This window comes from Sycon ciliatum, chromosome 1 (assembly GCF_964019385.1).
Source record: "Sycon ciliatum chromosome 1, ocSycCili1.1, whole genome shotgun sequence".
NCBI classification, from domain to species: domain Eukaryota; kingdom Metazoa; phylum Porifera; class Calcarea; order Leucosolenida; family Sycettidae; genus Sycon; species Sycon ciliatum.
The window spans coordinates 47920702-47941492 of NC_088643.1; the positions used below are offsets into that span (position 1 = coordinate 47920702).

Genomic DNA, 20791 nt, shown 5'->3' on the forward strand with positions numbered 1-20791 from the left:
TCTAGGCTTGGAGTTGGAGTCGTGACTCTTTTTCTTTTTGAGTATTTGCAGTCTGTGTTTTCTGTGTTTTTCTCTCTTTCGTGGAGGCTTGCTTGTTGTATCCTTGGCTCTCGGCCGTTACTTTATCGCCATCATAATATTGGGCACCATTGCCCGTTTGGTCTGCGATACAAAATAAAATTTCAACAACAACAACAACAGTTTAACACCAGCCTACACTGATTTGTAACTCACGAACTATCACATTTCCCGGCACTTCTCACTGTTTCACACACCGCTGTATAGATGAAGGACCTTAGCAGAGATGGCGCGAACAGCCAATATTATCTCACTGCCTACCACATGATCACATAATTATTATCACCATTTCCATCTTGCTCACTCTGTCTTTGCACCCAACTCCTGAACTATCACATTCCCCGGCACTTCTCACTGTTTCACACAACGCTATAGATAAAGACCTTAGCAGAGATAGCGCGAACAGCCAATGCTATGCCACTGCCTATCATGACCATTTCCATCTTGTTCAAACTGCCTTTGCATCCAACTCCTGAACTATCGATTCACATTTCCCGGTTTTTCTTACTGCTTCACGCACACGTCATGACTTCCAACTGCTCACAACCAAAAGGTGCAGACCTAAGCAGAGATGGCTCGAACACTGAGCCAATACCAAGAGTATCCCACTGCCCCATGTCAACATTTCCGCGACCTTCATTCTTCCAGAAATGTATTGGTTCTGCACATCGCAAAATCATTTGCCTGATGATTGCTAAGCAAGAACTTACTTGCAGTAGCAGGCTAGCGACATGTACAGTACAATCATAGTACAGTGTACAGTGAACAACGGGCGTTGTTCTAGCTGGATGTGTCACTGGGTGTGTTTTGCAGTACCGGTAGTCACTTCACAGTTCGGGCGTGTGTTTGCCGCCATTTTGCCATCCCAGCTGTGTTTTAACCACCCCATTTCTCTCCCATGGATGTGTTACAGTTCTTCGTGTTGCATGATGGCTGTGCTGGTGAATCTCCGTGATTGCTGTACATGTACTATGCTCTTGTTATTGTTCAGCTCAGGTCGTGTTCAAGGCTGGGGATGCATCACAGGAACACAGCACGAGTACTGAGCTGCACCAGCCACCACTTTCAGCGTGACTATGTCTCGACCCAGCTGAAAGTGGATGATGATACTGTCGACCCCATGGCATTGCGTCATGTCCCTCTACCCGGACAAATGATCCCGTGATTGGTTCTTCTTCTATACCGTCTGTGGGAGGGGCTATAGTTTTAGAAAGTCAGATCACCAAAAATTGGCCCTTGGCCGGTACTTCGGGCAGAACTGGAAGGATTTGGTACTTTTTCTGGTATGTTTCATGTTCAGTTACCCGGTTACTTTGGCTTACAATGTATTGATAAAGAAGAGGAGCAGTCGAGGTCATAAACTTTGAAGTGTTTTGCCAATCTCAATGCTTTTCGAGCAGAATTTGCCAATTTTTCGAGCATTCTCCGCCACGGCGTACCGAAAAGATAGGGATGTGTCGTTCCAGCTGCCAATGACGATTCCATCCCGCGACAGCGCGTCCACTACAGCGCGAGGCATTTCAGCGCGACCACTTCAGCGCAAAGCATTTCAGCATGAGGTAGTGTCAGCGCGAGGCACTTCAGCGCGAGGTAATGTCAGCGCAAGGCATTTCAGCGCGATGTACTGTCAGCGTGAGGTACCGTCAGCGCCAGGCACTTCAGCGCATACAATGTCAGCGCGAAGCACTTTCGCGCGTACTATAGTACGCAGTATTGTGCGCATTATCGTACGCACGGAATTAGTGGTCTCGTCTGCACTCTCGCTAGCGGGATTTGGTGATTTGGTGATTCTTTGACAAACTTGTTTTCACATAGTTTATTGAAATTATTTAGTAGGCATATAGCGATATGACAAGAGAATCAGTAGATTAGAAATGAAGGAGTCGACCAACATTCGAAAGAAATTCAAATTATTAGTGATTTCCCCATTTGCACATCTGACTTCCAGGACGCGAACTCGATCGTTAAGTCGAGTGTATGAAGCTTTCCCGACTGGGATGCGCTGGCCAGCTTGCATCTGGCATCTGGCATCTGGCGGCAAGAAGCTCCGTACGCGAAGCCTCCTTCTTCAGTTGCTCCAACAGCACACAAACGTTGGGATGGGTGGTGTTCACCTTTCGGCTAAATCGGTGCCATCCCTCAACACCGTTGTTGGTCCTGACATCCCTTCCATGGCAGCACCACAGCGACATTGGAACGTTAGCATTCTCAATCCACTGTGTCCACTGTCAATTGTTGAAGGTTTAAATCAGAGGCGATCTCCTCCAACCAATCGAAGGCGCCTGTGACCTGGTCTTCTGGCAGGAATGGCAATGCCATCAGTTGACGACAGCATACCCCGTACAAGTTGTCAACAGTAATTGATAGTCACTAATTGGTGCCCGTACGTACATGTACATGTACGGCGCTGAAGTGCCTCCCGCGGAAAAAATCTGCGCTGAAGAAATTGGCGCTGACATGTCCTGCGCTTTAAAATTTCGCGCTGAAATCATTGGCGCTGTCAAGACACGGCGCTGAAATGGCACAGAGCTGAAATGCGTCGCGCTAAGGCGGTCGCGCTGAACTGCACCGCGCTAACATGGACGCGCTGTCGCGGGAGGTTACCCCAATGACTATGTGCAGGACACGACAGTCTCCACGACCTGGCTGAGGACATGTGCAAAGTCATCATTATCGGAATGATCATAATGCTCCACCACTGCCACTTGTCTTGCTGTCGCCACTTACTTCACGTCTTCAGTTCAGACAGACTGCGTCACCGCATCATGGCGCATGTGTGTGTGGTTCTGACATCACTAGCTAACATTATTACCCGGATTGGCTACTTCGAAGTACATACAAGGAAACGTATTGACCCCGTTGTAGTCTACCCTGTTATATTTTTCATTGAAGCGCCTCCCTTTTGCTAGCTTCACATCCCCATGCATGTCTTATCTGGTCTGGTAGGTCTACATCATGATCATGTACTCATGGTAGATCTACATCAATGGTACATGGGTGGGCTCTCTCCATGGTACATGGGTGGGCCTGATCATGATGATGACCGTCTGTATCTACCATCATGATCATGATCATGATCATGCCAATTAATAATAGTTTTACATGCTGGTCAATCATCGTGTTCTGCCATGCATGGTCTACAATCATCGTCATGGTCTACATTACACAGACTGTATCTGAGTGTATGTACACAGCACAGGTCATGGCTAACCGGCTGCACCGGAGCTTTAGTCATGAGACCGGATTTCTCCAGCATAAGCATGCATTAGCATGCACGACGGGATCGGGAGTGTGCCACAGACCTCAGTCCAGTGTATGATGTGCATGTGTGCGCCCGGAGCGTCGACCGGTTTTTCTGCCGCTCCTTGCCGATTCGGTGAGTTGGTCGTAGCAGTTCGGCGGACTCGTGTGTTTGTTTGCAGAAGTGTGCCAGTAGCGTTCAGCGGTCTTGTACCGCCATAAGCAGGAAGGAAAGGGAGTGATCACTGATTGCTCCCCTCGCCGAAGTTCGGCGCTCGCCTTTCCACACCAGAGCCCAATGAATATGCGGAGATGACCATGAAAGGAACACCCGCAGTCGCCCTTAGCCTCTGCATCGGTAAGCCTTTGAATGGTTGTAAAGAAAACTTCAAAGTTTTTCCACCCACTTCTTGAGCTGCTTTCATGTTTCAGAAAGAGTGTAAGAGTGAGTGTTGGACCTCTCCAGCTACTAGTACTCGTTCCATGATCGGACTTCGGCTAGTTAGGCTCTCTTGGTGGTCTTCCAATACACTTATGTTTGAGCATGTGAGGTAGCTTCGCGGTATTCTTAACCTTTGTATAGTAGTTTTTGGTAGGTGTGTGTATTCTGTGGGGTGCCGTGGAGAGCTTTTCTCACTAAATTTTCAGAGTTGCTAGCGAACTAACTTCTGACCATCAGGACTGACTCGGAGTAACAGAATTGCAATGTCATACTACACTGTAGTAGCGGTATCGTTCGGACACTGCCCTACTTACTAATACTAGGCTAGTATGAGTATCTGATCCCACTGACTCTTGCAGTGGAGCTGGCTGGCCCATGCAAAGCATTCAGGTGCCATCTATGCATAGGCTATGGCGTGGGTGATGCAAAGCGAAAGGAGGTATGCCATTGTGAATGTGCGATTTGAATCCATAGGCTACGGCGTGCATACAAGTACTAACTAATTACTTACTTGAAGTAGCCGGCCCCAGTCTGTTCCGTGTTTCATTCTTTTTGCTGTCGATCGTCACCCAGTCCCTAGCACGGGTAAATGAGCGCCCACTAGTCACATTGCACCAGAACACGTTATGGCACTGACACTGTATCTGCCAACCTGCTCGGTCTGATTTGCGTACTGGGACTGCTGAATTTCCATTTTTTCCAGAGTTTTCCGTACTACCAATTTTTTTCATCCCATGATATAATGTTTTTTTGCGACATTTGTAGTCTTCAGGGTACTGTACCGGGTGCTCAGTAAGTCGTATAGTAGATCTACATGGTCTTGGTCCCAGGAAGTAACTACTGTGCGTCACGTGAATTGTAGCCTAGTGTAGGACAGCCAGTAATGGTGTGCAACACACGTAGACCTACACAGCGCTTGAAAAGCTTTGTCCCTGACTGAGGCTCGAGGTTGCAGTCAGGAACACTATTTTTAGCGTGATAGTAGGTCTACTCCGTAGTTTTATGTGCTCTGCATGCAATTATGTACATAGTCATGTACATGTAGTACCATGCCATGTACAGGACACATTGAAAAAAAAAACTGGTTCATAGTCAGCTGATCCATGCTTCTCAGTTTTGCGTACAATTTCGGTCCATTTCCGTACTGCGGACAAAGGAGTGAATTTCCGTACAAATACGGAAAAACACGGAAGGCTGGCAGCACTACAATCCTGACAATTCATGTTGGCCCTGTATTTGGATTTTGGAGTCATTATTTTTTAATTTTGGACATGTTCCTTTTGCTCCCCATTCCCTGCGCACAGTGTTCAATGATGTCTGACACTGGAAATAGCATGACTGTACAGAACCAGTGGGCTTCTTTCCGTTAGGGTTTGCCTATCGAATGGTCATGACCCAGTGCTCTATTCTACCCATACTAGCTGTGCCATGAAATGTTGCTTGAATTCCGGACTTTCACACCCTCCATATTTCTCAAGTGTTTAGTGCATTGCGAGTCATTTGCGACCAATAGCAAATTATGCACTCGACTATGATGACACCAGAAATCATGAAATGTAAGTGACTCAAGTAATGGGGGTTGTGATTGGAGAGTTTGAAGGATAAGTCAAAAGTCGGAGACCAACGAACATGAGACCGCTGAGGAAGTGGCGGGTAGTGACAGCATGGAAGGTGACAACACGGAAGACGAGACTGAAGGTAATATTGACGGTGATGCGGTGGACGATGAAGTCGCGAGTCGCAAAGTGGACGAGCTGGACGGAAATGATGACAGCAAGAAATCGGCTGTGTACCTCTATTGTACGGTCCCATCCCAAGTGTTTGGAACAGACAACCATGATGCGAACCAGAAGGAAAGTCCAACTAAGAAAAAAACTAGGGAGCATAAATTTCAATGCAAAAGAGCATAATTTTCATAGTAATCGGTATGTTATGGGTCACGCACAGGCGATTGGGAATTTTCGAGGGCAAACAAACATTCAACACGCTAGTGTGCGAGTTGGTCTCTGGTGTGTGTATGTTGCTGCAGGGCTGTTGCTGGCTGTACAACGGTGTGCTTGCCAGATCACATTGTTCCGGCAAAGTCCAGAGACGGTGTATGGCATGGAGGGTGAAACGGTGACGCTGAAGTGCGGCGGTAGTGTACTCAGTGGTCAGTTACTTGCCGTCCTGTCCTGGAGGAAGGACAACATCTTCATCAGCAACAGCTCTAATGCCATGGCCATCACTGGGACATCCGCAGCAACCAACGCGGTGATCAGCACGCTCACGATCAGCAATGCTCGACCATTGGACCGTGGTTGGTACTCGTGTGTTGGACAGAACACACAGCACTTTGCTGCAGTCGACTTCAACGTCGACATCCAAGGTGAGCGACTAGAGTGTGCCTTGCCCGACGGTCAGCAACCATGCTATGCAGTAAAGCCTCATCTATGTACTTGCAGGTGCACAAAGGATACAATCCATCCAGCCTCTGATGTGCCCTGCTTTGCATGAAACCAGTACATCAAGTAGACACTAGCCACATTGAGAAACGTGCCATTTTAGTAAGGAGCGTTGGACTACTCACGGGTAAATTACCGTGGTTCCATTAAATATTCAAACTGAACTCATAATGTACGTGCGCATGATTGTCTAACGTGAAATTGGCTGCGCTGTGGAATGTGCATGTGGTATACCGGCGTGGTAGATGTGTTTTGTTTATAAATCCTATTCTTATCCTGCAAGGGACATGACTAGTCCTGTGTGCGTGGTGCGTGGTGCGTTGTTCTTACTTCCTGTTCACAGAACCAGTGAAGATATTGTCAACGGCAATGAGATCGCTGCAAGTTGTGATGGGCAGTCAAGTCTTACTGCCGTGCATTGTGACCGGCTATCCGAGTCCTAGCATTTCTTGGAGCAAGGTATCCGCTGTCTCCGTCTGTGGTCGTTATGTATACTGCTAGCACCCTATACGGGTCAGACCACATGGCGCCCGCCCACATAGCACATGTATGGTATATACGGAAGTTACCTTGAAGCTGGGTATACTTGCCGATGTGCTAATGCATGAATCCCATTTGCCGAGATACATCTTAGCAGCAGCCTTGAAGAGCCCATCGGCTTTCCAGCAATTGAATTCTCGTTTTCCACATCCACATCCACATCACACACATTTTTCTGCTTTTATACATGTAAGTGAAATTTCCAACCCCCTTGTTTACTGTGCGACTCTTCGTCTCACCTGTACATTCAGATTACATAGATCCTGATTGCTGCGTCTCTAGCACTGTTAAATGTTCAAACCCATGCTCTGACCCTGGGTTCAGCGTTATAATCATTCCATGCAGGGAGCATGCCTGCCCTGCCGAATTGGCAGCCAGTCTCAGTGTAATTCTGCAGCACCGGCACCAGAACAATCGTTCTTGTTGCTCTTGGCTTGGCGTTTCGCCTCACTCTGCAGGATGGCGTAGCTTTGACAGCGAGTAAGAAGATAGGCATTGATTCCAGTCTCGGATGGCTGACTGTTGAGGCTGTGAACTCCCTGGACGAGGGAAACTACACATGCACAGCAAGCAGCACGCTAAAGCAGCTGGACAGTGCGCAGCATACAGTCATTGTCTTGATCGGTAAGTAAGTCTGCCGGTGGTTAGTCTCCTTGTCTTGGGAGCTCTTACCCACGCTACAGCACCTTGTCTTGGGAGCTCTTACCCACGCTACAGCACCTTGTCTTGGGAGCTCTTACCCACGCTACAGCACCTTTCTCCTGTCGCTCTGGTTTGAACTTTTTTGGCCCCGGGTCAATGAAGTTTGTATTCCAGGAGGCATGGCATTGTTGTATCTGCAGTACCAGGACAACGTTGATAAGCACACATCCATTCTAAATTTGGTTCAGCTAGCTAGCTACAGTCACGGATATAGTGTCTGGCGCACAGTGGCAGAGCAATGCCATGCCATGCATGTCGCATAGTGGCAGAGCAATGCCATGCCATGCGTGTCGCATAGTGGCAGAGCAATGCCATGCCATGCATGTCGCATAGTGGCTGAGCAATGCCATGCCATGCATGTCGCATAGTGGCTGAGCAATGCCATGCCATGCGTGTCGCATAGTGGCTGAGCAATGCCATGCCATGCATGTCGCATAGTGGCAGAGCAATGCCATGCCATGCGTGTCGCATCGTCGTGTACCCGACAGCAGGTGTGAGCAACTTCACTGCTTTGACCCCTTTTCATTCAGTGCTTGTGTGAAGATTCTTCGTACTCTGTTGTACCTGTCCCTTCTGTGCCGATGTGGCGTTGCCATGCTGTTTGTAGAAGCTCCTCAAGCGGGCAGAGGTCGCCCGGTCAGCTTCAATGCCAGCGTCACGCAGGCACGCATCAATGAAGTGGTGAGAATACCAGCCACGATCCTTCCTGCGACCACCGGCCCTATTGCGTTCCTGTGGGAGCAGGACGGTGTGGTGGTGCGCACCGAGCAGACCCTGGCAGGGACCGCTGGACGGGTTATCCAGGTTGCTCTGCCGGTCACAGTCACATCTCTAGCCGACGCCGGCGTTTATACAGTTGTGGTGGATGGTAACAACACCGCCGTTGCTGGTGCTCTTGATGTCATCTGTAAGCAACTTGCCGCTGTGATATCCACAGTCAGTGTTGCAATCAACACCACCTTGAGTAGATGCGGTCCATGGGGTTAGGTTGTATGTCCGTTGTGTTGAGAGACGTATCCCCTCTCCCCTGACTCACGTGTGAAGTCTGCATTTAATACTAGGATATATGGGTGAGGTGGTGACCCACCGGTGCGAATGTCTTTGCTTGATGTCTCAAAACGTTAGCTTATGTGCCCGCGAATCCGGGTAGCTTTACTTACTTTTACCTCGAGTGGATTATGAGAATATTATCACCACACAAAGTGACACGGCTATTATGCATTTCCTTTTTTAATTTATATGCTACATGTACACACACACACACACACACACACACACACACACACACACACACACGCGCGCGCGCGCGCGCGCATGCACGTACAGTGTCACTCATGTGCCACAGAGTCGTGCTTGTGCACAGTGTACTTATTAAAACAGGCCAGTACAGGTCGGCAGCTGTGTGGCATGGAACTGTTAGGTTCCCAGAGGACTGCATTCGTCATCTGCTGGAGTGTACTTTGTACTACTGCTCTTAACAATGTCAGAATACCTGCTAACACTGCATGGCACTTATAGAGCTTACTCATTATGCAATGTATTCTTTTGTGTGGGCGTCACATGCGTCAAACTTCCCTTTGTGTGCACACAGCTGATCCAGTAGTAACGCCATTCACCGCACCGAAGCTCTTCGTGATAGCCACAACACCCACACGCCGTGCCTATGTAGGCTGCAGAGTGACCGGTCGTCCCGCGCCAGCGTTGAGTCTGGCCAGCAGTGGCATCACGATAGGCGCAAGCAGCAGCACGGGCCTGATTCTGGCTACTAAGTCCGTCTTGGCCAGTGACGATGCTGTGACGTACGTGTGCACCGGCGGGACACAGACGGCCAGCATTTCCCTTGATCAAATCAGTTAGTACTGAGTGCTGCTATTGGCTAGACATCCGTGTGACAGCCTATACACAGCGATGTGTGCTAAGGCAGCAGCACATCGCAACTTATTTATACTATTGTATGGTGAATACGAATTGAATAAAACTGGTGATTGGGTTAGGGCAAATCAGTGTCATGTCAACGCTGGCTACACTGTAGAGGGTAGCCAGCCATCCTGCTCTAAGTGGGAAAGTCCCGCAGTAGGGCTAAGGCAGTTGTATGCATGTTATAAGGGAGACAGCTGTCTTTTTGAAATGTTGTGTACACTGTGCATGAGTGTCTCGCTTTGGCACGGTAACGGTGTTGCCGGGGCAAGATGCAGCATTATGGAATACCTGTACACATACGCTTCTGTGTATGCCCTTCCCCGTGGTCAAGTGTATAGGCTAGTGGTACAAGTATACAGGCTAGTGGTATTTTGAGATAACATGTAGTCAAGCATGCTTGTCGCGTATCTATTTTCTACAACAGATTCCTGTGGAGGATCGTCAACTAACCACATCACCAATCCCACCGGAACCATGGCGCCAAACGTTGCCTGGAATACTTCACAACCGGTTGGACTTGGTGGAACCACTCTAACAGGTAAAGTTCCGGAGAAGCACTTCAGGACGTGATAAATAGATGTACACACGATTTGAAGAAAAAAAAACCCCAGTCAAGCTCCCTATAAACGGCACTGAGAGTTCTTGGAGATGGACTGATGTGACAGCTACTAGAAATATCATGTGAATGTGCCAGTGGAGTATGATGAACTGCTGTTGCATCGCAGTGCACTGGTCAGTGGGCATGTGCAGTGTACATGTGTGGTGTACATGTGCATTGTACATGTGTGGTGTTAAGAACATCTGTACACTGTACAGTGCCCATTGCCTAGCAGCGTGGCATGATAGCATTCTGTGAGTGACGTGCACAACTGATGCGCATCATACTACAGGCCCGTTGCACCGACTTTGGAGGTGGGGCGGCCATGGAAGGGGGGTCCGGGGGCCCTCCCCGGGAAAAATTTCGAAAATTGAAGCCAATTGCAAGCATTACCGGGCATTTGGTGCCATTTCAGTGTAACTACAATGAAATACTTTTTGATTCTGCAACAAGCCAAAAAGACGCTACGATCGGGGACAAGGGTTCTTCATTATCCTCCCCAGGAAAAATTTCAAAAATTGAAGCCAATCGCAAGCATTTTCAGGCATTTGGTGCCATTTCAGTGTACCTAGTGCAATGAAAAACATTTTTGATTCTTCAATAAACCACGATCGGGGGCGAGGATTCTTCATTATTTGCCACGTTTGGGCTGAGCTGCGATCTTCGCGCTTGCAGTGTGCTAAAAAAAAATAATAATAAATAAAAACGGCCGAAAAAGTGGGGCGGCCCCAGCTGTGACGGCCTTGTACTAGTACTGTACATAATCATTGATCTGCGCTAGTGTAAGACTTGTGGTTGCTGCAGCACAGGTTTCGTCATGTACTGCACGTGTAGCATCATGGCCAGTGTAAGGCTTGTACACGTGTGGCATCATGGTATCATGGTATCATGGCATCATGGTATCATGGTATCATGGGCTTGCTTATATGTGCACAGGTAATAGATACTTTACAGTAACGGCTCGTCCAGGACTTGGCTCTGGCTCTCTGAGCAGATACATGAAGATCACGATCGGCCTGGCTATTGTCTCTTTCAGGTAAGTGCTGCATTTGAAAGAGCCTGTATTGATGTGTTATATGCTCATATTATTACCTCTACTGCAGACGCGTGCAAATGCACACACACACACACACACACACACATACACACACACACACACACACACACACACGCGCGCGCGCACACCTGGTCCTGGTCCTGGTAAGCACTGCGATTACGGTCACATGTCCCCTTGCTGGGCCGACAACATGGAACGACGAGCGACGGCAGAAAGTCGGCAGTCTGCCAAGAGATCAGGGACCATGTTCAATTGGCACGACGAGAGAGACATCTTTGGCAGCTATGGATTTGGAATCCACGAGTAGAGTGGCAGCACCAACCACGGGCCCCACAGTGGGCCTTGCAACATGAGAGGGCGAGCCGGACACGCGGCGGCGGAGGAGTCGTCTGAGCAGCAATGGTGGACACCGCTGACCGGCACAGAGCCTGAGACGATGTCGCGGGGAGCGTCTGGGAGGTGGGGCACTTGTGGACCGCCAAACCTCCAGTACTGCGGAACCAGCGCCTGCAGAAGAACATTGTCGGCTACCTCTCTGTTCCGATACAGGTTTGCGGCGCTCACCGAGGCATTTATGACGAGGCAAACCACTCCTGGAGAAGAGACGACCACACTCGGCACAAGGTATCCGCAGGGGCTCACAAACGGGTTCGGGCGGGGCAGAACATTGTAAGCGGCCCGCCATTCCCGTCTATCCTCGGCCAAGTCGTACCATTCGTTGATGCCCAACACTGCCAGATCCTTCCGCGCAGCATCGCGCCACCTTTTCCTCGGGCCGCACATCAGACAGACAGGATGTAGGGTGCCAAACAGTAGCTGACACGGGGCACGCTCTTCATGCATTCGCACAGACAGACAGACACACACACACACACACACCTATTCCAAAGCACATGTATCTCCAGGTTCATGGCTGCCTTGATATCTGACTTGTGAACTTCCTGTTGTACTGTAGTTGATGTGCACAAAGAGACAAGTGCTACTTCCCATCACCTTATTCTTAGCACTTGCAGCTATTCCTGGTCTCTAGTGGGACTCCAGGTCTGAGGACTTTGTGCAATGCTAGTGCCGTGTGTAAACAGCCATTGTTCTCACTGAATACCAGAAATCCAGAGTTTTTGGGCTGTGCAGTTCTTATAATAATTCTTTTGCAGCATTTGCAAGAAGTATAAATTAGTAGTCCGTGACAAGGAGCCGTACTTGGTGAAAATGATGAAAAATGAGATGCTGTCTTTGCGCTTGCAGCTTTCGAATGAGGGTCGAGGCGTCCAGTGGATCAGCTGGCGCGCAGGCTGTGGCAACTATGGACTTCTTGCAGCGTGGACCGGCTGAACTGCCCGTGTCCGATGCGGCTCTGCACCAGCGTGTGTTCACGACCACATCGGAGCAGTGGACCTGGATTCACCAGAACATCAGTGCTCCTCCAGACTCGCTGGTGCGTGGAGTCAAGCTCACTCTTTCCACTCAGCTTCGAGCTAATGCCACGGCATCGGTCACAGCAGATTTTGACTCGTTTTGCGTGAGATTCTTCGTCCTTGGAACCGGTAAGCAGGCCCGGCTGTGAAGCTGTGAAACTATGGGTGTGTCCATGTAAGAAAACCGGCTCAGGCCTGAGAAGAACTTGCTGTATTTAGCAGTGGAAAGAACAGCCATAGTGAGTGTATGCTGAACATTGCAGAGGGGGAAGGGAGGGATGGGGATGGGGAGAGGAGAAGAGAAGAGACGAAACGGGCCAAGGTTATTTTGAAATAAATGCCTTATGTTTCCAGCTTATAAGCGGCTCATATTAAATGCCTATGACGTGTGGCATGTTTCTTGGCTGTGCAGCAAAACCTGCCTTTGTGTCACAATTTGCAACATCCTACCCGGTCTACATCAACTATCCGATCACGCTGGACTGCTCGGCGGAGGGCAAGCCAACCCCGACGTACGCCTGGACTCGCAACGGGTCTCCAGTGCTTGGCCAGACATCGTCCAAGTTCACATTCACACCGCTCTCCAAGCTCGAGGCAGGCAGATATGGCTGTACAGCAACAGTGACCAGCCCTAACGTGGGAATCATTGGCACGAGGGTTCAATCTACTCTTGTTCTAGTCAATGAAGTCAGTAAGTCCTTGTGTAGGCACCGCAGCAGTGCAGCAGTGCGGCAGTGCGGCAGTGCAGCAGTGCAGCAGTGCAGCAGTGCAGCAGTGCACCTGCATTCATTATGCTATCATGTCCTTTGACTCATGCTAAAGTACAGTGCTGTCGGTCGCCGAACAACTGGGTGGTCAGCCTCCTAGCCGAGACCATTCTTATTTTCATGCATTGCAGTATATGCACAGTTGAGTCACCGTGTATACATTGATATGCTGTGCCTGGTAAAATTCTAGCCTGCTCATTCGTCGCCCCCCCCCCCCCCGGCACTACTGTAGAGGCGACGGTTTCAAATAGGATATACCGGTAGGTAGCAAACCGGAACGGACTCAATATTCACTTTCGCACTTGGTGTTTTGATTAGAAAACATATGTCACAGTGAAACTACAATGTGTTATACTCCGAGCCAAAATTTCATGGCTCTGCGATGACCAGAAGCGCCATACCAAGCAGGTGAGTTTTTGACGTGATGTTTTGCACTGCGACTTGAGTTTTACGTCTTTCGAAAAATCAACTTCTTGTCGCAGGTAAACAGCGGCTCGCCCCTCGCCAATAAAGCACCTGGTACCAGAGGGAGGGAGGGAGAGAAAGAAAGAAAGAGGGGCACTGTCGGTAGCTAATGGGCAGTTTACTACTCCACCTTCACTGATCAAGGACAGGTGTGACATTAGAACATACTGTTTTTGTATAGCATGGTGTGGAGTGCAGCAACTATTCTGTTTTGTTCATCAGTGCTACACATAAGCAAGTCAAAAGCTGCCTAGGAAATACTCTGACTTTGTTTAAACAATGGCGAACGGTTGGAACTGGCATGTTTGCTCTGTTCACTGCAGCTCAGCCAAGTGTACTGCCGACAGATTTCAACTCAACAGATGCCGTGAAACTGAAGGCGGTGAACCTGACGTGTCCGATCACCGGCGCACCGCTGTCGTTCACCTGGCTGAAAGGTGTGTCGGTCGTGACCAATGTCCCAGGACGTGTGGAATGGTCACCCGGCTCCAGTGTACTCACCGTGTACAGTGCTGTGTTGAATGACGCCGGTGTGTACGAATGCAGAGCCAACAACACCGCCGGAACAGCCAACGCATTTGTGACGCTGCGTGTGTTCAGTAAGCGACCACACCGACACACACCGAATACTAGTAATAGTTTGTATTTTGTAGACATTGGTGTTGGTGCTCTGGAAAATATTGACACAACAGTCAGCATGCATGGGGGAGGGAGTATGAGGAGAATCTATAAGTTTCATTTTTCCGGAGGATGCACCCAGTGTGCTGACAATGCTCAACACCGCGGGGCAGAGTGTAATACACAGAATAACAAGAGCAATCAAGGGTAGTTAGTTGCTACTCTGAGTTTCATGCTTACGCAATCCGCATCAGGCAACATGCTGTTGCCTGATGCGGATTGCATAAGCATGGAACTCAGAGTAGTGACTAACCAGCCTTGACTGCCCTTGTTATTCTGTGTAGGTTTCATTTTGAATAAAATATCGGTATTTACGTGCAGCCGTTCCCATTACCAGTCACCACATTGGTTCCCTGCGTTTCTTTTTCTCCCCAGCTGCTCCTGAAATACAGGCAGGCCGCAACTTAAACAACTCCAAGAGGATTTCCCTAGGCACAAGAGTGACGCTACTGTGTCCTCTTGTTGGCGATCCGGAACCTGACATCACTTGGTATGTGGGTGGTGTGAATGCCATCACACTGAACAGCCTCGATGCCGTCGTCAATACCACGGCCAAGGCGCTGTACTTCCACTTTACCGGCGCTTTCCCCGACCCCACTCTCATCACGTGCGTGGGAACAAACTCGTATGGTGTGGGAGGCCCGGTGCGTTTCACCCTGGGTACAACTGTTGCAGGTGAGATTGGAGAGCTCTAGCACTTGTAAAGATTTGTATGAGCAATGTGATATGGGCTCTTCATTTCTTTATCTCTTCATCTAGTGTAGTGGTTTAACATATCGCCCGTAAACTAGATGCAGTTGGGGAGCACGTCATCCTTTCTTTAGGCGAGACCAAAATAAAATCGAGATTCCCGGGCAGGACCCATGTGAAATTGGTGCGGGCGGGCGAATTTTTATTTTTTTCTCCTATGGCTGTGTGTATGCGCATATGCGCATGCCATGCCGAGCTTTTTTTACAGTATTTTCCAGTAATTTTTATTTATTTTTATTCAAATTTCACAAAAAACAGGCACGCGGTTTACCCGTTCAATTTTTCTGTATTTCGGCCAACGATGGTCCTGATCTGTACATCAGGGAGCCGTACAAGCCCGGGTTTGTGTGACTCCACGTCACAGATCTACTCACACGATTAGTACTGTACATGTATTATGAACTGTTCAAAAAAAAAAAATTGGCCTTGGCTCGATTTTGGTGCGGGAGGGCCCGGGAATCACTAATTTTTTTTGGTCTCGCCTTACTGTGAATGTTATCGACTTTGAAATAATTCGGGTGGTAATGGGTCTGGTCTACTTTTAGTCTGATGCACTGTGCCTCCTGTGTTGTAACTTGTAACGGTGACTAGGTGTGCTCATTGAGCGCTAGTGCTTGCACTGAGGTAGTCCATATGAATGTACATGGATGTGCCCTGTATGCCTTCCACATACTGTAGCTGGCGTGCCTGCGTTCGGGGTGAAACGCTAACAAGTTATTTGTATCAGTTAGCCTATCGCTGTAGCAGTTTGATTATCGATTGATTATCGATTATTCTCTCTGTTGTCTAGGCGTCCAGACGAACTGAACCAGTTAGACTACATCTGTCACATCTATCTAGACTACATCCCATACAGTTGACAAAGTGTGCAGAAGAATTAGTTCTTTATAGCTGAAGTTCGTTATAACAGGAATGCGCTCACAGTATACAAGCAGCAAGTCATGACTGGCAAGTGACCCATGACTTTCACAGTATGAGTGCACTTGGTTTACATGCGGCCCTACTGGTACAAGATTTGGTTCGTTATGAACGAAAACTGTTCGCTATAACGGGTCAGTCTTGCATGGGTTCAAACGACAAACAGGGACATGGACAAGGGTTCGCTATATCATGAAATCCGCTACATGCGAGTTCGTTATACGCAGAGCTGAGGCCAGTGGTGTTGAGACCCGACCCGCACTATTCATTTGTGCCCGTCACGGAATGTCAAACAAAACAAAATGAAAAGATACCTTGGACACACTGTATAACACGTTAATTTCGGTGTAATGTTAATTTCGGTAATTTCGGTAGATAAACCAGGCACCTACATTTAGATTACAGTCAACTTCGCTAATAACAAATGCGGAACGACAATTCGCGAATAACCACAGAATATCCATTCCCAGAGCAAAATCCCATCTACCTGTATACATACAATGAGACTTCGGGTATAAGGACACTTCGCGAATAAGGACACTTTTCGGATGTCCCGCCGAGTGTCGTTATACGCAACGCTGACTGTACACCTAAAAGTCGCTGGAGTACACACTGTAGTACACACTGTAGTACACACTGTAGTACACACTGATTGTGCGGACTATGCTATGCTTCTCTTGCTGTCTGATCACATGCGACGTCATCATTATGTGATTTGTTTTCAAAAAAAAAAAAAAAAAAAAAAAAAGTACACACTGTAGTACACACTGTAGTACACACTGTAGGTGAAGAGTAGGCTGATCACCTAATTCTACATTACACCTGAAACCTGGCAAGTCCCTGACACCGACATTTTACTGTACATCCATGCAGGTAGCATACTGCAGTATGCTATCTGCTCTGCATGAATGCAGCGAATGGGATTTTTGCTCTTTGACCACTTTGGTGGCGGGTCTGATCTACTCACCTCCCACCGCTTTAGGAGCTGCATCTGCACCTTGATCCTTGGGGGTGGTGGCGTTCCTACCGATACGGAAAACTCGGCTTCTAGCCGAGTCTCGCGCAAACTGTAATTTAAAAAAAAATACTGCTAGTTGGTGAGAGACACGTGTTCTTTGAATAGTGAAGTAGTGCATAGTAACAATTGAAAGTTTAGTCCAGCCATCTGTTTGTGTTCCGAAAATGCCAATAACTTGAAGATGGTAGCTACAGTCTGCATTTCTTGGATCGAACGTGCCTGAAAGTTGTGAATGTCCACCAAACTGATTTCCAGCCTAACTGGCATCTGATATGAATATTCATTACACAATTCTAACAATGACATCACCATTTGGCTGTACTCAATACAGAATAGCCGGACATTGATTTAGCCCTTGTCATTTTAAAAGTGAGTATCAGTTTGTCACTGTGAACCGTTCTCTCTTTGTTGGCATGTGTCTACCGTGCAGAGCCAACCACAGCTGTGACACCAACAAGTAAGTGCAGTGTACATTATGTTGTTTCTTGCTGGGTTGGTACTCCTGCCTTTGTTGGCCATGCATCATGAAGTCTGAGTGCTGTCAACATGTAGAATAATGTCATGGAATTTCATCGCAACATAGACGCAATTCAATGCAACTGCTCACATTTTCATTACATACCTCGAGGGACTATTTTTTCTTAGTGCAAGTGCTTCAGTTATGCAGCTACAGGCTATCACCTGTTTGGTAGTGCTCAGCCTACTCAAGTTTTGTACAAGTAGATGGCTGATTTCACAAAGTTCATCACTCCGCCTTCACAGGCTACTGCATCTCCAAACTGAGCTTCCAAATACATGCACATGTATTTGAGGTCTTTCTAAAGCATTGTCTGAGTATGCCATTGGCATCAACGGAGCAAAGATGCCATACTCTTGCGAAAGCGCTTTAAAACCCACAAAAAGGAACCTGTGACACAAGTATGATGCTGCCTGATGGTTGGCTCATATGCCTTGAAACTCGGAGATACAACGCATCAAAGCGTCCTGCCGTTGTGAACTAATTTGTTTCTGGCCATTGGCATAAATGTTTTCAAAGTCTTTGTCGCTCAGTGAAGCCCGACCTGGTGAGTCAGTTGACGCGCCGCAGAGTGGAAGTGCCCGCTGTACATGGCTGTGACTGATGCTGCTGTGCATGGCTGTGACTGATGCTGCTGTGCATGGCTGTGACTGATGCTGCTGTGCACCCATAGCATGCAGTGCAGGGCAGCTGTCGCGAACCTGCTTTGTGGTTCGTCTACATCGGGTGGCCCAGTCACTAGACTGGCTTAGAGGACCTGGTTGAAGGAAGCACACATTGATTGTTGGGGTGATTTCCCCAATACCAACAAGGATGCTGGGGTTATTGGAACGCTCAAAGTGCATTTGTTATGATCGGAAGTCGACAATGGCTCTTAAAAATGCACTGATTGCAATGATTTGGAGGTTCTGTGCTACATGTACTGAAAACCATTCGAACACTGTTTTCTTTTCTAATCTGAGTAATGAAAACGGTAGGAATAAGTAATAGTACTAGAGTAGTGTTATCCGTCACACTTCTGTCAGAGTGAAGGGGCAATGGTAGGGAGTTCAATCGAAAACCAAATTCGCGAGTTTCGCATAAAGCGCTAGTTTTTCTAAACCGGGAAGATGTGAGAAACAACCTGTGAAAATTTGAACCCGAAATTCCAAGGCAATCTAGAGTCATGGCGATTGCAGATCGGAAAATGGGGGTGAAAACAGTCGCAGAAGTAGATGCAAGTACATGTGTATGTATGTGGCCCGTGTGGTTTCCGTCCAGCACTGCACTATCTGGTGAGTACATGGCGATACAGGATGTGTGCATGCATGCATGCAGTGTGCACGCATGCCGTGCACGCCTACTTGCACAAGTCCCACGTTTTCACCGTCACCGCTTCTACAGTGTGCGGGCAGTTCACTCGATTTTTTCGGAAACCACCAGGAAATCGCCATGGGCTGGTTTCTGTGATCATTTCCCTTCTACCGCAATAAAGCGCGAGCCTAAATGTTCTAGAATCCTCTTGTTTTAGACTAATTCGAGGTCGCTGAATACGAAAATCGGGTGTTCCTCGCGGGGTCAAGTACGCATCTGGTCGAAATTAGTACTTCGAAGTGCGTCCGCGCAAAGTGCGGAGGCATTATTTTTGGAAGCATGGCATGTGTGGCACCATTGGAAAGGTAATGACCTCAGCTACCTAAAAAATAGCATCGACAAGGCTGAAAAGGCCGCGGGAGAAGATACTTGGGCCTCGAACTGCATCCCGAACTGCAGCCACGAGGCGCCCATTCACTTTGTACAGGCGAGCTGTGACTGCATTTTTCGCTTTTCAGCGACCGGAACTGAAATCCCTAGTAATGGAAAAAATGGGTAGTACTCTAAGTGAAGACATATTCGGCACATAATTATTATTTATTTTCGGCTATTTTCGGCCTGGGCATTTCTGGCCTAAAATTTGTTGCAGTCAACAATTTGTGTTGCACAGTTCAGTGTGACCGTGTATACAGGCAGCAGCAGCAGTACAGGGTGAAATTTTAATGAGGCCGAATTGTGTTTTAGCCCTGGGAGGCTGAAATTTGTGACGTGCCGAAAATTTGTTGACACACAGCAGAGAAGTGCCTGATTCAGACTCGATCAGAGATCAAGGTCGTACTAACATTGCGTTATCTCTGTGCTTTTTTCTAATCCACCGCTGCACCTTTCTTCTAGCCACCGCCACAGACATCGTTTGGTATAAACGTAAGTGTGTGCTTGGTCTTTTCGAAACCAACAAATGACTTCACTAGCAGTAACTTTCTGTCCATTTTGGCTGAGCGGAGAGAGAGAGAGAGAGAGAGAGAGAGAGAGAGAGAGAGAGAGAGAGAGAGAGAGAGAGAGAGAGAGAGAGAGAGAGAGAGAGAGAGAGAGAGAGAGAGAGAGAGAGAGAGAGAGAGGGGAGAGAGAGAGAGAGAGGGGAGAGAGAGAGAGAAGGGGTGGGGGGGGGGACTCTTTAGGTTCTTGTCAAACCCAATCATGGCTGGGTGGAAAGGGTTGCGATGCATGTACGAAGCTAACGGAACGGTGCATTGTTGTGTGCAGGGGCCAGGGGGAGAAGGCAATCACACAGTGAGACACTATTTCACATGTACTGGAAGCGCATGTTGGGCCATGTCACCTCACCATAGCTCACCATGGATCTATTGAACAAACACTGAATGCTTTGCTTGCTCCTTTTTCTGAAGCCATGCTCGTTCGTGTGCTGCTGATCATGACTGCTCCTGTGGCTACACATGTTGTGTGCTTTCCATGTACAGGTCTCGATCCATACGGTCTGCTGGAGTACTGGATCTGGATTTGCATCCTAGCCGGTGTCCTGGTGCTGCTCTTGCTTCTCATCATCTGCTGCTGCCGCTACTGTCAGAAGAGAAAGACAAGGTACGACGTGTCACAGACTGAATGGCTACCATTCATCATACCTGCCCCCACCGGTTGTAGCTGTGGGTCAATGATACAACTAGGATACAGCATAAGATGAGTGATGTGTGTGTGCATGCGCGCGCGTGTGTGTGTGTGTGTGCGTGCGTGTGTGCATAACATGAGCAGGGGGGGGGGGGGGGGGGTGCGACTGGTGCTCGTGCGCGCACCCTTGGCTTTTACGAGAAATGTTATTTGATGGTGCAACTTTGATTAATATTTGGAAAGAAGAAAAATGTGTCATGATGCTTTCGGCACCCCTCAGGTTACAGCCCGATCCGCCCCTGACGAGTGATGCGTGTGCACATAAA

General features: G+C 48.3%; 1 protein-coding gene across 1 annotated transcript in view; it reads left to right on the forward strand.

The window, feature by feature from the left end:
- Positions 1-3412: 3412 nt before the first annotated feature.
- LOC135830020 (hemicentin-2-like) overlaps positions 3413-20791 on the forward strand; it is a gene marked incomplete in the record, with an annotated part of 19428 nt that continues 2049 nt past the window's right edge. Inside the window, 15 exon segments of the mRNA XM_065342410.1 lie at positions 3413-3676; positions 5790-6128; positions 6548-6663; positions 7203-7368; positions 8054-8353; positions 9038-9298; positions 9791-9904; positions 10901-11000; positions 12267-12565; positions 12849-13127; positions 13992-14267; positions 14722-15021; positions 17463-17489; positions 19737-19766; positions 20321-20441. Coding sequence (XP_065198482.1) covers positions 3631-3676; positions 5790-6128; positions 6548-6663; positions 7203-7368; positions 8054-8353; positions 9038-9298; positions 9791-9904; positions 10901-11000; positions 12267-12565; positions 12849-13127; positions 13992-14267; positions 14722-15021; positions 17463-17489; positions 19737-19766; positions 20321-20441 — 2774 coding nt within the window.